Source organism: Symsagittifera roscoffensis, chromosome 5, assembly GCF_963678635.1.
Source record: "Symsagittifera roscoffensis chromosome 5, txSymRosc1.1, whole genome shotgun sequence".
In the NCBI taxonomy this organism is placed as follows: domain Eukaryota; kingdom Metazoa; phylum Xenacoelomorpha; order Acoela; family Convolutidae; genus Symsagittifera; species Symsagittifera roscoffensis.
The window spans coordinates 56,825,822-56,840,642 of NC_087066.1; the positions used below are offsets into that span (position 1 = coordinate 56,825,822).

Consider the following 14,821-nt stretch of genomic DNA (forward strand, 5'->3'; position numbering starts at 1 on the left):
ACGTAAATCTTGTCCAAACTCACAAAAAACTAGAGGAAATTTTGGGAACCATAGGAGTTAAACCGAAAATAATCCAGTTTAAAAGACTTGGAACATTCAGCAAAGAAAGGAAATGCCTAGAACACTTCTAGTTACGCTTAAAAATCCAGCAGAAGTCAATCTAGTGATTGCAAAAAGTATTGAAAAAAGAGACGAAATGAAAGAAATGAATAAAGTTCTGTCACGTGCCCTATCTAAAGAAGATTCTATCAAAAAAAACCTCTGCCTGAAACGACGTAGGGAAATGCTTGAAGAAGGCGTACCACGTGAAAAACTGAAAATAAGAAACCTTGAGCTTTTCCATGATGGAGCAAAATTTCAATTAAACCAAACATCCCAGCCAGAACAAGAAAATGCAACATCCAACGTTTGACTAGATCATCTATCTCAACATTTTACAATTTAATGCACGCAGTTTAGTTAACTATGAAAGAAGATTCAAAATGGCAAATGCAATAAAAATTGGTTTGTACAGCGTTATTTGTATTTGTGAGACCTGGTTAAACAAAAATATTTATAACTCTGAACTAATACTTGCTGAATACAACATTTACCGAGCAGATAGAGCAAATCAGTCGTCTAACACTCACGGAGGTGCCCTGATTGCCATTAAGAACTCACTAAATTCCCAAAAAATAAAACTCGACGTCGAATGTTGTGTCCTATGTAACATAACCCAAGCAAACGAAACCATCTATATATGCTCCTTTTACAACCCCCCTAGAGCCAGTCAATACAGATATGACTACCAATGTTTCAACAAAATTCTCGAAGCCATCCCTAAAAGAGTAAAGCAGTCATATGTGGAGACATTAACTTTCCATCTACAAACTGGGTCATCTTCAGCAGTCAAGAAAACGACGAACAAGAAAACCTAGAAATTTTAGAAGATAGGTTTCTTCAACAGAACATTAACTTTCCGACCTGCGGCACAAACACGATGGACGTTTTTCTGCATCAAAACTGTCAAATATACTCTGAACACGATGAAAATTTTGATAAGATCTATGACTGCTCTGACCATATTGCAATCAGAACAGCAATAGAACTTGAACATTTCGATCCTCCCCCAGCAATGACAAACTTCTACAGTTTTGGGTCAGGAGATTATGACCGGATTGTTGGTGCCATGAAAGATCGGCTCTTCAAACCCCAATGCTACACCAATGTTGACAATATGTACAACGAACTTCAAGACTACTTAACCGACTTGATAGACACTCACATCCCAAAAAAAACCAAATATCGTCAATCGCTACCACCTTGGAATACACCGAGTACATCATATCAGATGAAAACGCTCAACACGCAAAAGAGTTTACTCGAAAAACGACCAACTAGCTACCGAAAAAATATGGTCCTAAAACTAGAAAGCCAAATCACTTGATCATGATCGAATCTCATATCAAGAAAAAATTTTTGTTTCAAGAAATTGTGGTCAAATTTACAAGCACCTTAAGCATATCAATAGAGCTTCGAACATCCCGAAAACGATCAAGTTCAAAGACAAAATGACATCAATTCCAGAAGAAAAGGTATAAATGTTTAACACATTTTTTCACTCAGTGTTTTCAGCTAAAGAGAACTACAACTTCCTTGACATAAAGTGCGAATCACCAACCCTAACAAACTTCAGCGTTTCAAACAAAACAATAAGTAATGTTCTGCCAAATATAGACACTACAAAAACTCGTGGGCCAACGTCTACCTCCTGGGTTTTACCAACGATGAGGCAAACAAATGAGTAATATACTCAATAAGCTTTTCAAGACTATTAAACGCATACGCAAAATGCCAACGAGTTAGAAAATAGCGGCTGTAACAGCCATTCACAAAAATGACGACCCTAAAACATGTTGAAAACTATCACCCAATCTCCCTTCTAAACATTGACAGCAAAATCTTTGAAAAATGCATGTACTCTCCACTCTACGAGCACTTTAAAGACCATCTTTCCATAAACCCACACGGTTTTGTGAAGAAACGCTCCGTTATGAGCAACATGCTCCAATTCCTAAATCGAATCTACAAAGCCCTGGATAGAAATCCCTATGATGAGATCATTGCTTTTTATGCTGATTTCTCCAAGGCCTCCGAAAATTGAGTGATATTGGTGTAGGTGGATGCCTACTCGAAATCATCTACGACTTTCTCAGAAACGGAAAGCAATTTGTTCGGGTTGATTTCTACACATCCATCGTCCTCGAAATAACCAGCGGGAGACCCCAAGGTTCACTCCTGGGCCCACTCCTGTTCTGTGTTTTTATAAATGATCTCCCTGAAGTCCTACGCTTCAGTGACCCCTCAATATTTGCTGACGATCTAAAAATTCTATCTGTTGGACGCAAACAAGATGAAATACAACTCGACTTAAACAAAATCGAAGATTGGGTTAGACAAAACAACATGGAACTGGCATTCGAAAAATGCGCTCAAATAAACTTCAGAGGTGTTGATATAAATCTATTTTTGAAAAGAAAAAGTGTACCTCACCCAAACTCTATAAAAGATCTGGGTATTCACATGTTAGGAGATCTTAGTTGGAGCACTCGTCTAACCGAACGATTAAAGAAAGCAAACAAATTACTATACAGTCTAAGACGAAATGTAGCATATAACGTCAATACCTTTGTAAATTTAGCTCTCTACAAATCAATATTACTACCAGTCCTAACCTACGGCTGTCACTGTGCGAAATTTCTGAGAAAAGACCTACAAAAACTTGAATTTTTTCAAAAGAAAGTAGTAAAGTGGATATGTAGAAAACACTACCAAAAACACACTGATCAACTTAAAATGCTCAACATTTTACCTCTGCCAATGTTCCTACAGACCAATGACTTACTTTCGCTTTCAAAACTCTGCACTGACTAGGAACACTACAGCATCCCACTTCCCACAGCTAACAATACCCTAGACCGACGATTAGAGCCCTTCAAAATTACCCAAAACTCGAACAGAAAAACGCAGGGGAGAATTCGTTTTTCGTACAACCAGAGTTGCAAATAGAATTGATCATTTAGTCAATTTCAGGATAGAATAGGGACTCAAGCAGCGCACCACAGCTCTTATGTGGAAATTCTACAGTAAAAAATACAATACCCTCAACCTCTGCACTTGGCAGATATGCTGCGACTGCACAACGTGCAAAAATAACTGGACAATATTATCAACTCTGTGGAAGAAATTCCCACCAGTATTCTTCTGGAAAGCCACAACAACAACAACAACAACAATCCAATAGTGGCCATTGATTGTTTTCTGCCAAAATGAGAATTCAGAATGTGCTTGTCGCCCTATACCAGTCCAATGGTTGAGTTATCAACAGCAAAAATGATTGGATTTCTAGCCTCCTGAGAGTACCTTTGGTGCGCGGGTTAGCCTAGCCGTCCGCTTATCGTAGTTTCCCGAATCCATCCAGAAAAAGGGTTAAAATTCGAAGTCCATTGTAGCTTTCTATTGCTTTTTGTTTCTGAATGTCTGATATTTTCGAAACCAAGTTTTACCTTTCCGTTGTTTTCATAACCAGAAAAGATGCTCTCTGATGCGACAGTTGCAGATTTAAATTAGGCGAATTTTTCATATTCACTTTGACGTTTTCAATGAAAAAAAGCAAAATGCGGTCTTTTGTAACAGTCTTATTAAGTCGCTGAAGCGTTGAGAATCGGTTATAGGCTCAAACTTATTACAAATTCTGGTTGCAAAGAAGGGGTGTTTTCACTTCGCATAAATTTCTTTAAGGGCCAGTTGCTAGAATTAGGAAATTAGGCTAGGAAATAAGGTCTGTCAGCGCGAGCGTTTAGACTCTTCAGTGGTAGTATAACTTCTGGTATCATCTGCAGGGTTAAGGAATTTCAAAACGTAATACCACTGCTCGTGTTTGGATACGTCCAAAAAGTTGTGTAGTCGATTAGCCGCAAATATCTTGTGTAGTAGCTTTGATGTTCGCAGTGTAGTAGTTTTGGTGTTCGGTCCAGAAAAAGAGCTCATTGATTTGTAACTCATCTGATCGGTAGCGGAAAATGGCAGCTGCGCAGCATATACTGCGGCTTGCTTTTACAGATTTGGAACAATAATCTGTTTTATCGGAGCGATCCTTGCCTTTCTGATGAAACGGATTACTATACAATCTTTGGAACTGCAAGTCACAGTATATGCTGCGCAACTGTAGTAGTAGTAGTAGTAGTAGTGTAGGCTTTAGGATTTCTCCATGGGTTTTGAACCCTCGTTTATAAGTTCATAATTTTTCCCGGTGGGTTGCAGTTTCCACACCAGCAAAGAATTCTCCACATACACAAGTTGTTTTCTGCAAAATTTCTGTTGAAGAATTTCCAAAACGTGTTTGTTATAGATATTTTCAGGCTGTCATAATCTTGATTTTCGAAGTCCACAATTTGGCTAAAGTAGTTGTATAGCGTAATAGAACGTATATAATAATTTTCATTTGACTTTTTCAGTCTTGTTGCATGAACAGCAATCTCACCACGTGTTGCTTGTCTCGTTCGTGATTCGTTTTTATGAATAATTGTATTCAAATCAATGTCATGTTTATTTTTTAGTAGTGAAACTAAGTACAATATGTCGTGTAATTCAAAGTACATTGAGAGTGGAAGGAGCTTTAAAAATTTCAGTCTTTCAGTATAACTCATTTTGAAGTTATTTGTAATCCAAGATGTCGCTCGTTTTTGTACTCTTTCTAGTTGTCTTAATTCTGCTTTGTTCGGATACCATGTTTGCGATGCATAGCTTATGATTGGTACGATGTATCCGCAGTATAAGTTTAATTTTGACTTTAAAGATGTTTTTTTTCGAGATATTTCGTTTGATTTTGTAAAAAGCTCCCATTGCTTTTGATATGCGATTTTCAGCATTTACTGACCACGAAAGGTTGTGACACATTAAAATACCTAAGTCTTTTTGGGTCTTTGCGGTATCAACATTTGTATTAAATAGTGTAACTTCCATTTTCCCTTTGAGGTTTAACAAATTACATTTATCTTCATTCAGCGGCATTTTATTTTCTTTGCACCATTTTTCAACATTTGCCGTGTCTTTTTGCAGATGAATTTCTTCAGTAGACAAGATCTTCATATCGTCACAATAGCCAAAACAATCTGAATTCTCAATGCATTTGGGAAAGTCGTTAATGAATATGATAAAAAGTAGAGGGCCAAGAATTGAGCCCTGTGGTACACCGCTAGTTACTTCTTTCAGAGTTGATGAACTTTTATTGATTTTCACAAACTGCATTCTATCTGTTAGATAGTCTTGTATTATGTCTTGTATTTGAATGCTTAGACCTATGTTCCGTAGTTTGGCGACTAAGATACTATGAGGAACTTTATCAAAGGCTTTAGAAAAATCTAGATAAAGGACTGAGAGTGTTTGAACATTTTTGTCATCGTAGAGTTCATATACTTTGCTCAAAAATTGTACCATTTGTAGTACTGCTGACCTTTTTTGCCGGAAGCCGTATTGTGCGTTTTCCAGGAAAGGTTGAACTTTGGGGTATATATTATCAAAGATAATTTTTTCGAAGACCTTCGAGGCGGAGCATAAGAGGCTAATTGGGCGGTAGCACTCGACTGACGCCTTGTTCTTTTCTTTAAAAATTGGGGCCACTTGACTTGTTTTCCAGTAGGTCGGGAAGAGCCGCTTGTTAATGAATGTGCGGAAGAGAAGATAGAGCGATTTTGACAGAGTTTCAGAAAGATTTTTTAGGATTATATTACCTATACCATCAAAACCTGACGCTTTATTTGTTAAAAGATTTTTGAGAATGTATTGGATTTTGGTTTCTTCAATGTGTATTTGTGTACAGATTTCTTCTGTAGGAGAACAGTTTGTATTTCGTGCGAGAGGGTTAGGAATTGATTCCTTTTGATATACACTGATGAAAAATTCGTTAAAAAATGTAGCTTTTTGGGTGTCATCTCTTGTGGATTTTTCCTTGTAGAACATTTTTTGGGGATATTTCCTGGAACTACTTATTTTGTTCAAGTATTTTTGCAGGTCACTGAATCGTCTACTGCTTGCTACTGTTTCTTCGTAAATTGCTTGATCTGCAGTCAATGCTATTTGAAGATTTTTTTCCAGTTTTTTGTGTTTTAGGATAATGCTTAAATTAGGTTTGTTTTGCCGATCGATACGCCGTTTTAAGGTTTGTACTCTTTTTAGCATGTGAGACGTACTTGGCTTCACCCATGGGGGGAGAGTTGATCTGTGTGATGTAACCTTGGGTACATTGTTCTTTATTTTGTCCCATAACCATGCATACCACTGACGAAGGAGCTCATTTACATTACTGTAACAATACGGTATGAAAGGTTTGTCTTTTATTTCTTGATTTATTATCTTCCAATCGGCTCTGTTAAACGCCAGACTTTCATCTTTGTTTATTTCTTTGATACTGGCTTCCATGTTAATTGTTGCAGAGTAAGCATAATGATCTGAGCAAGAAACTTTGTCGATGCTGTATGCGTTTGTTGCTGAATGGTCCGTGTGCCAGTTGAGTATTACTCCAGGGTTGTTTGTTAATAAAACATCAAGCTGCTTTTTTTTGGAGTCGAATAATTGTTCATAGTCAAGTTCAATGAGCTTTTTTAACACTGCATTTTCATATTTGTCCTTTGAGTGCATCATTTTCCAATGAGTGTATTCAAAATTTATATCTCCCGTAATCGACACTGCGTTACAGTTGTGTTGTATTTGTAATTTTGTTAGGTTTTCGAACAAACTGATGAAGTTTTGTTGTTTCCATTGGTATTTACTGTTTTTCGGGGGATTATAAACACAGCAGAGTATTTGATGATGCCCAGTTTCACCTGTTAGTTTGGCCACTATGCATTCTTCATTTTCTATTTGAGCATCAATTTCTTCGTAATGCACATTTTCTTTTATCGCCATGAGTACGCCTCCGTGATTGGTTTTTAAAGTGGAGTTTTTTCTATCTTTGCGAATTATATTAAAACCAGCCAAATGCAGAGCTTTATCTGGTATTTCCTTTACCAGCCATGTCTCTGTGAGACATAGTATATCGTAGTCTGTTTGTAAAATGGCATTTGAAAGAGCTATTCTTCTGTTGATGTCTAAAATACTTCTGACATTTAGGCATAACATTTTTAAATACTTGGCAGTAGGTAGTCAATTGCTTTCTTCGACTTTTTTCCAATTTCCACTTTCTTCGTCATATTGGTAAAGGACAAGGTCCCTTAGCCTTAGGTTTTTAGCTGATACTCCAGTTTCTATCATTGTTCGTCTTTTCATAAGAAGTTTGTTCTCAATCAGAAATTCACTTGGGCTGAGCTCTTTTGACACAAAGACAGTTTTGTCGTAGTTTTTCAATTTTGCCAAGGACATTAGTATCAGTCGTTTTTGCCATTCATTTGAAACATTTACAACTATTGTGCGTGGCCTTTTTCCTTCTTCGTATTTTCCTAAACGTTTTAAATCTGTGATTTTTGCTTCAACTGTTAAGAACGCAAACAGTTTGTTCACCTCTTCCAAGTCGTGTTCGTGTCTATCTCTTGAACTTTTTGAGCCCAGTTCAAGCAGTCCTCTTATCCGGATTCCGTTATAGCTTGATTCTGGTTTGTTTAAGGCAGGTTGCTTTGGCTCATTTCTGTTTTGTGGTTTTTTGCTTGTTTCATCTATCTTTTGCTTAAGTGAATCTATCTCTTGTTTAAAAGTAGAGAATTGTTCGGCGATTTCATTTAGTTTTGTTTCAGCAATGGATGGACGGGTTTGCATCAAATCGTTGATCATCGACTCTTTCCTATTGTTTCCAACACAACAGTTACAGAGCAGGAGGACGTTCTGGCTGATCTCCGAAATTCCAAGGATGGCAGTTTCAGATATTCCAGTGCATGTTTTTGTCATGTGCATAACATCGCCACAGGCAATGCAATTAAAGATTTGACTTTTGTTTGTGATCGGCTTTTTGCATGTTTTACAAGATTTCTCAGATGCTTGCGAGACGCTAGCATTTCTGCGTCTTTCTTCTGAGCCCATATTGCTCAAAAAAATCTTCTCAGAACTGACACTCCAAGGTATAAAACCTCAGGAGAAAACCAGACTAGAGAAGACTTATTGAGTTTTTTTGATTCCCTTGGACTGATACTCCAAGGTATAAAAACCTCAGGAGAGAATAGTCTCAAGAAAATCAGACTCACCAGAACTAGTGCGATGAGGATTGGGCTGCTTGTTTTTTCTTTGCTGCTGCTCTCTTTGATTTGGTGGGCCGTACTCTGGATTTTGATCTTTGCTGAAGTACTAGTGAACGAAGGTTGTGACGTTTCGAAAGTACTTTGTTGAGCAACTTCAGCTCAAGAGACGGAGGGGGGTGTAGTTTAGAGAGGGCAACAACTGTATCAATGTCGTTTTGTTTTTGTTTAGGAAGAAGTCGTTTTATCGCGTCGATGATAAGAGGTTTCGTCTTCCGTAACTTTTCAAAAATGTGAGGGGTACCGTCTCGACGAATGTATATGATCGCAGCTATTTGATGCTGAAAATTCGTGATGATTTCAGTTAACTGCTCCGGGGAACACTTCGTATTAAAGTTTTTGGGATGTTTTGTGATACTATTGTTTATCACGTCGTGTTTATCACGTCGTGTTTATCACGTGTTTATCACTGTCCTTTTTCGTTTGCGAGAAATTCGAATTAAATCAATTTAACTTTTTTCTTGTCACTTGTATGGCGCCATTTCAAACGTTTCAGCTTTTTTGTCCAATAGTAGATTTGAATAAGTGTTGGATGATTGCCTTTTTCCTGAAACTTTATCGCATAGCAAACTCCCATTTTTTAAGTTTTGATTCATAGGTTAACAGTCACCAAGTTTTGATATTTGAGTTTAAAATTTTGATTCATGCGTTAACAGTCACCAATTAGATTTGTAAACAGTTGATTGACTTTGTAATTAGATGGGGAAAGTCGCAGTAAAAATGAAATCAAGTTCCAACATCAGTTCTTGGAATTCACACATCAATTCATCGAATGAACAAACAGGTTTCAAATCTTCTTATATCATTTTTCATCGGCTGCTCTTTCAAGGCTTTTTTTCCACTTGCTCTTGTTTTATTTTCTAATCATGTTTTATATCAATTCGCTTGCACTGGCAGCCAACCCGAGTCGGAGTGCTCGGTTTATGATTCGATGTTGAAAGTCGAGCAAGTGCCGTTTTGTGACTGAAATTCCGCGGTCCAGAAGCAAACTCAGGTCGAGCACAAATCCGAAACATTCCCAATTTCGGTCGAGAGAGATGAAACAAACCTAATTTGCAAAAACTCAATTGCTGGCAATAATTTGTTGCATTTCAAATTAATCTGGAATGCTGACCTGTTCAGTCAAATTTACATTTCAATTCCTGTTGCTTATCTTCAATACTGACAAAACGTTCCGTTCTATCAAGTGCGTATAATACAAGCTCAAATCTCTCTAATGAATAATACTTCATTTGAACTTCCAATCTAAAAATTCAAATATATACAGGATACATCGTACAATTCTCTCCCCCCCCCCCTTCCAAGTTACTTAGAGCGATTCAGAAATTGACTTAAGCAAAAGAAATTGATTCAAATGAGTAAAAAACACTCGATACCAAATTATGATAAGTTAATTACGCTATCAACAGGATAAAAGAGCGCTACGATAGGTCCTTGTGGAAGAAATGGTACGGTGAATCCTTAATTTGTTTGAATTCTAATATGATTGGCTTCGAGTGCAAAAATTAGTTGTCATTATACTTAGAATTTTTGTTTAAGTATCTTTTTTCATTTAACTTTCTGAAAGTTTTCAAGATCGGTTAATAAAGTGGTTGTTTTTGGAACTCTAGTTTCTTATCTCAATTAAACTTAGTTTTTAAAAGACAATAAGGAAAATGATTATAAGGATATATAACTAAATAATCAGGTGAGGCAATAAAAAATAAAAATCTAAAATTTTTCCCGAGGCCATAGGCTCGATCCACTGTTTTAGCCACCGTGCTATCTCCGCTAGGAAAGTCTTGCTAGAAACGTTTTCAGTGCTTTAGTGGAAGATCCTTTGCGTTTGCGCTTTCCTTTGAGTTTATGTTATGTTTATCTCAATCGGTTACCTGGTCTATGGGTAGCGAAAGCCATTAGAATGCAGGGCTTTTAACGGTTTGAATCCTTCCCAATCCAATCTCTTTCTAACAAAACATAACGAAGTAAATGTGTATTTCTAAATTTTCGTGGCCTAAAACTTTCTAAATTTTTCTTTAAAAAATAAATCATAAAAAAATTTAAGGCTCTTTTTAGTGCTATAAATTCACCCATAAGTGATTAACTACACAAATCCCTTGAAACTAAATCAAGTAAAACTTGGTTTTAATTATTAATATGCTTAAACCAAAAATAGTTATTAATGTGTACAATGGTGTGTTAGGGAACGTGTTTAGTTTAGTTCTAAGAAGCTTAAACCAACAAACATGAGTTTTCAAAAATTTTGTAATTGATAAAAAGTGTAATTGACAACAATCTGTAATTTTGTCAAGAACGCTGTTGTAGCGCTCCAACTCACTGAGTGACAGGTACTGTTGGCACCGAAGTGCCAGAAAGGTCCAAGGCCGACAATGAACAGAACTCGCTGAATGACAAAATGGTAGGTAATGTTGGCACTGTATTGACAGACAAATCCAAGGCCATCATTGATTAGCAGTCGCTGAATGACAGGTACGCTTGCTGGATGAGAGTGGTTGAAACAATAAGTTAAAGAATCTTTGACCTTTTCAGGCATAATTTGGGTCTCAAGGTCCTCTGCAACATCGAGATTACATGCAAAATTTTGTCAAAATTCAAATATATGCAGGATCGTACAATTCTCTCCCCCCCCCCAAGTTACTTAGAGCGATTCAGAAATTGACTTAAGCAAAAGAAATTGATTCAAATGAGTAAAAAACACTCGATACTACTTGATAGCCTGCTGAAATATTACTTTCATTACACAAGTGAAGCTTTGTGTGATACTTCCAGATAAGTTTTTTCCGACCCAAGTCGCAAGTATTGGTGCTACTGTGGTGGTGGTATGTTTCAGCAGAAAGCTAATTTGGATTTTTAATAGCACGTGCTCTGATTTCTGATAAGTTGGTGCAACAACACAGTTGGTAAAACAGTTGCACTGTTTAAAAGCAGTTGTTGCATTTTGATTTGAGCAATTGACCTGAAGAAAGCTATAGCTTTCACGAAACAGTGCTTCAATTAAAACAGCCATCAGAAAGTTTCCAACTCAGACTTGATCGTAGCTTATAAAAATTATGGCTTTATGATTTCCATTTGTCCCAATTTATCCAACCCAGCCATCCGTTAATTAAGTGATCAATTATTTTAGCGATCATTCTATCCAACCAACTTATCATACAACCAGTCATCCATTCAATCAGCCATCAAATCAGTTATTCATTAATTGGTACATACATTTAGCAATCCTTCAACTCATCAATCTAGGCATCCGTAATTTCGTTTAACCATCCATCCAAGCCATTCTTTCATCAAGCGATCCATCAGGCCATCCATCCGTTCATATAGACATTCATTCGGACATTCATCTAGCCATACATGCAAGCATCTATCCATTCGATCATCCATCCATGCATTAGGCTATCCAGCCATCAATCCAACAAGCATTTCATTCATTAAATCATCTATCTAGCCATCATTTGTCTAGCCATTCATCCATTTAGCCATCCACCATCTACAGTCCATCCAACCACCAATCCAGCCAACCTTGCATCCATCTAACCATCCATTTATTAAATTAGCCGTCCATCACACTCTCCATTTACCCTGCTATCCATCAATCCAAGAAGTCATCCAACCAGCTATCCGCTCATCAAGCCAATTCCTTGTCCAAGCATCTATCCGTTAAGCAATCATCTGTCCGTTAAGCCATCATCCGTCTAGCCATGGATCCAAACAACCATCCATTCGTTTAGCAGTCTATCGATCAACGAATCCAACCATCCATCTAACTTGCCATCCTTCAACCCATGGATTCATCCAACCAGCTATCCGTCCCGCAAATCAACTAGATATCACTCAGATAACCCATCCTTATCCAATCATCTTTCTAACCAGCCATCTTATCAGCCCACCATCCATCTCGTAATATAGCGAGATGTAATATAGCCATCTTATCAGCCCACCATCCACCCACCCATTCTAGAATTCGTTTAACCAGCCATTCATCCATAAGTTCGTTCATCTAGCGATCCAGTCGTCTATCCAATCTATCATCCATCTAACCAGCCATTCATTCGATCATCTATCCAAGCAGCCGTCTCTGTGTTCAGCCATGACTTGAGCTATCCATCATTCCAACCAGCCATGGCTATCCATTAGTTCATCTTTTCGGCTAGCCATGCATCGAAAGATCCTCCCATCCATAGATCCTAATCATCTCTATACTCCCACGCATCCACCCAACCGGCCATCCGTCTATTTTTCTTCCATGGATCTAGCCATTCAGCTGTTGATCCCGCCTCACATCCAGTCAAAAGCCAGACTTTATCGAAATAGCCCTCCGCCCATCTTGCCATCGAGCTATCAACTCATTTTAGCCAGCTATCAATCAATCGGCAGTTCATCCACTCGTTCACTGAGTCATCCATCCAGCCAATCGATCTAGCCATCCATTCATTTATATATCCACCTTTCCCGCATCCATCAATCCATCCGTGCATCCTATTATTCATCTACGCAGTCATCCATCATAGATCTAGCCATCCATCCAAGAAGCCATCGATCAACCTGGCCATCCATTCCGTCCCGCTATCTACCAAACTGCCAGCCATCTATCTAGCTATCCAGCCAGCCATCAATCCATCTATCCATCCACCCGTGCTGTTTTCAATTCAACTATCCATTCAACCCTTTATCCGTCATGCCATCCATACATACAGCCAGTCATCTTTCGGTTCATCCATCACTCCAAGCATCCTTACAGCGAGCTATCTAGACAGCCATCCATGCGACCATCCTTCAGACCCGACTGGCGCAGGGTAGCAAGAAACAGGGTAAACGAGCTGCCACAGGGTATGGATCCAAGAGAAGCGACCCTGAGAGGAAAAGATGCAAAGAACGAAGAAAGGTACCAGACGGAAACACCACCAAACTCAACCCACCGACAAGCTTGCAACGGAGAACATCTACCACGCTCAGTAAACAGAACGCGCGCAGAAGAGACGTTTCTGTACAGACTGAGAGTAAACAGAGAAACATCACTCAAGGACGCCAAGTACAGATTCCGGCTATCACAGAATCCTATATGCGAGCACTGCGATGAGGAAGAACCAGAAACAACGGAACACTACCTACTGAAGTGCACAAATTAGGACCGGGCCAGAAAACAGCACCTGGGAAGAAACCCAACCTTGACGCTTCTGCAGACCAACCCCATTAACATCATCTTATTCGCAACAAGCACTGGACATTTCAAGTCCCCCGATTATCAAGAGGGCTCCTAAACACACACACACACACCATCCAGTTATCCATCCATCTATCCTGCGTTAATTCCATACATTCATCCAGCAATCTCTGCAACCAACTAACAATCCATCCATGCAACTTTTTTTCTGTTATAGATAAAGCCATAGTTATATATTATTCAGATTTAGCTGCAGTAGGCATGCTTGATAAATTATATGTATGTTTTCGTTTCTAGATAAAAAACTTGGGTTTTTGCGAACCAGTTCAAGTTTTCAAAAACAATTTGAATTTTAGCAAAGTTTCATCGCTTGATAGTTAGTAGCTAGTACCACTCAACGAAAGCTTAGAAGAAGCTCTCCATTTCCAAATGCCGCGTTTGAAGTTTTAACGCTGAATAGCTCATTGTTTTGAGCCGTGTAAAAAAGTTCGACTGCTAAAAGGCGCAGTCGCAATTTGGCTGCTCCTTTGCCTATTATTACTATTTACTTCTTATAAGAACCACGATGTTTTTTCGGTCCTGTAGATGTTCTTAAATAATGATAGTTGACAAACTGACCAAAGCAGTTCTGTCAGACATTGTTAATGCATTACGCAGTGGAGGAGTGATAGCAGTTCCGACAGATACGATATACGGAGTGGCGTGTCTCGCCCAGTCTGCAGAGGGAATCAGCAAAATCTATTCTATCAAATGCAGAGATAACTCGAAACCGTTGGCCATTTTGGTGCCATCTGTGCAAAGTATTGAAAAAGTTGCAGTTGTAAATGACGATACAACGATGAGTATTCTGCGAAAATTGTTGCCTGGCCCTGTGACAGCTGTTTTAAGAAGGCAGACCAGTTTAAATCCTGGGTTGAACCCAGAGATTTCTTCTATCGGGGTCAGGGTGATAGATACAGATACTTTGACTCAGTTAATGAGCGAGGTCGCCGAGCCCTTGGCTCTAACAAGTGCAAATGTCAGTGGGAAAAAGAGCTCTCTTTGCATCAGTGATTTCGAAGAAATTCATTCCAAGATTGATTTCATCATAGACGGGGGGAACCTGGAAACTCCACGAGACGGAAGTACTGTTATAGACTTGACAATACCAGGAACATATCACATTGTCCGAAAAGGACAACAATTTGAAAACACGTTGTCAGTATTGCATGATTTCGGCCTTGAGAGTGCCTAGATTGTGGTTGTTTTTGTACATATTGTAGAAAATTTACTTTCTATCTGTGTGATCAGTGAGAGCTTAATAAGTGAGCGTTTGACCAGCCGAATTTTTTCTTCAACCAACGCATTGGCTTGGGCCGATTTCTGCAAGTGTTACCAAAAACATATTTGACATTGCGAT

The 14,821-nt window shown here is 38.4% G+C and overlaps 1 protein-coding gene across 1 annotated transcript; it reads left to right on the plus strand.

Annotated features, from left to right (window-relative positions):
• The first annotated feature begins 13,522 nt into the window (after window positions 1-13,522).
• On the plus strand, window positions 13,523-14,821 carry LOC134846247 (threonylcarbamoyl-AMP synthase-like). The gene has a single exon (XM_063863520.1). The coding sequence runs from the start codon at window positions 14,021-14,023 to the stop codon at window positions 14,654-14,656; it is 636 nt and encodes a 211-aa protein (XP_063719590.1). The 5' UTR covers window positions 13,523-14,020; the 3' UTR covers window positions 14,657-14,821.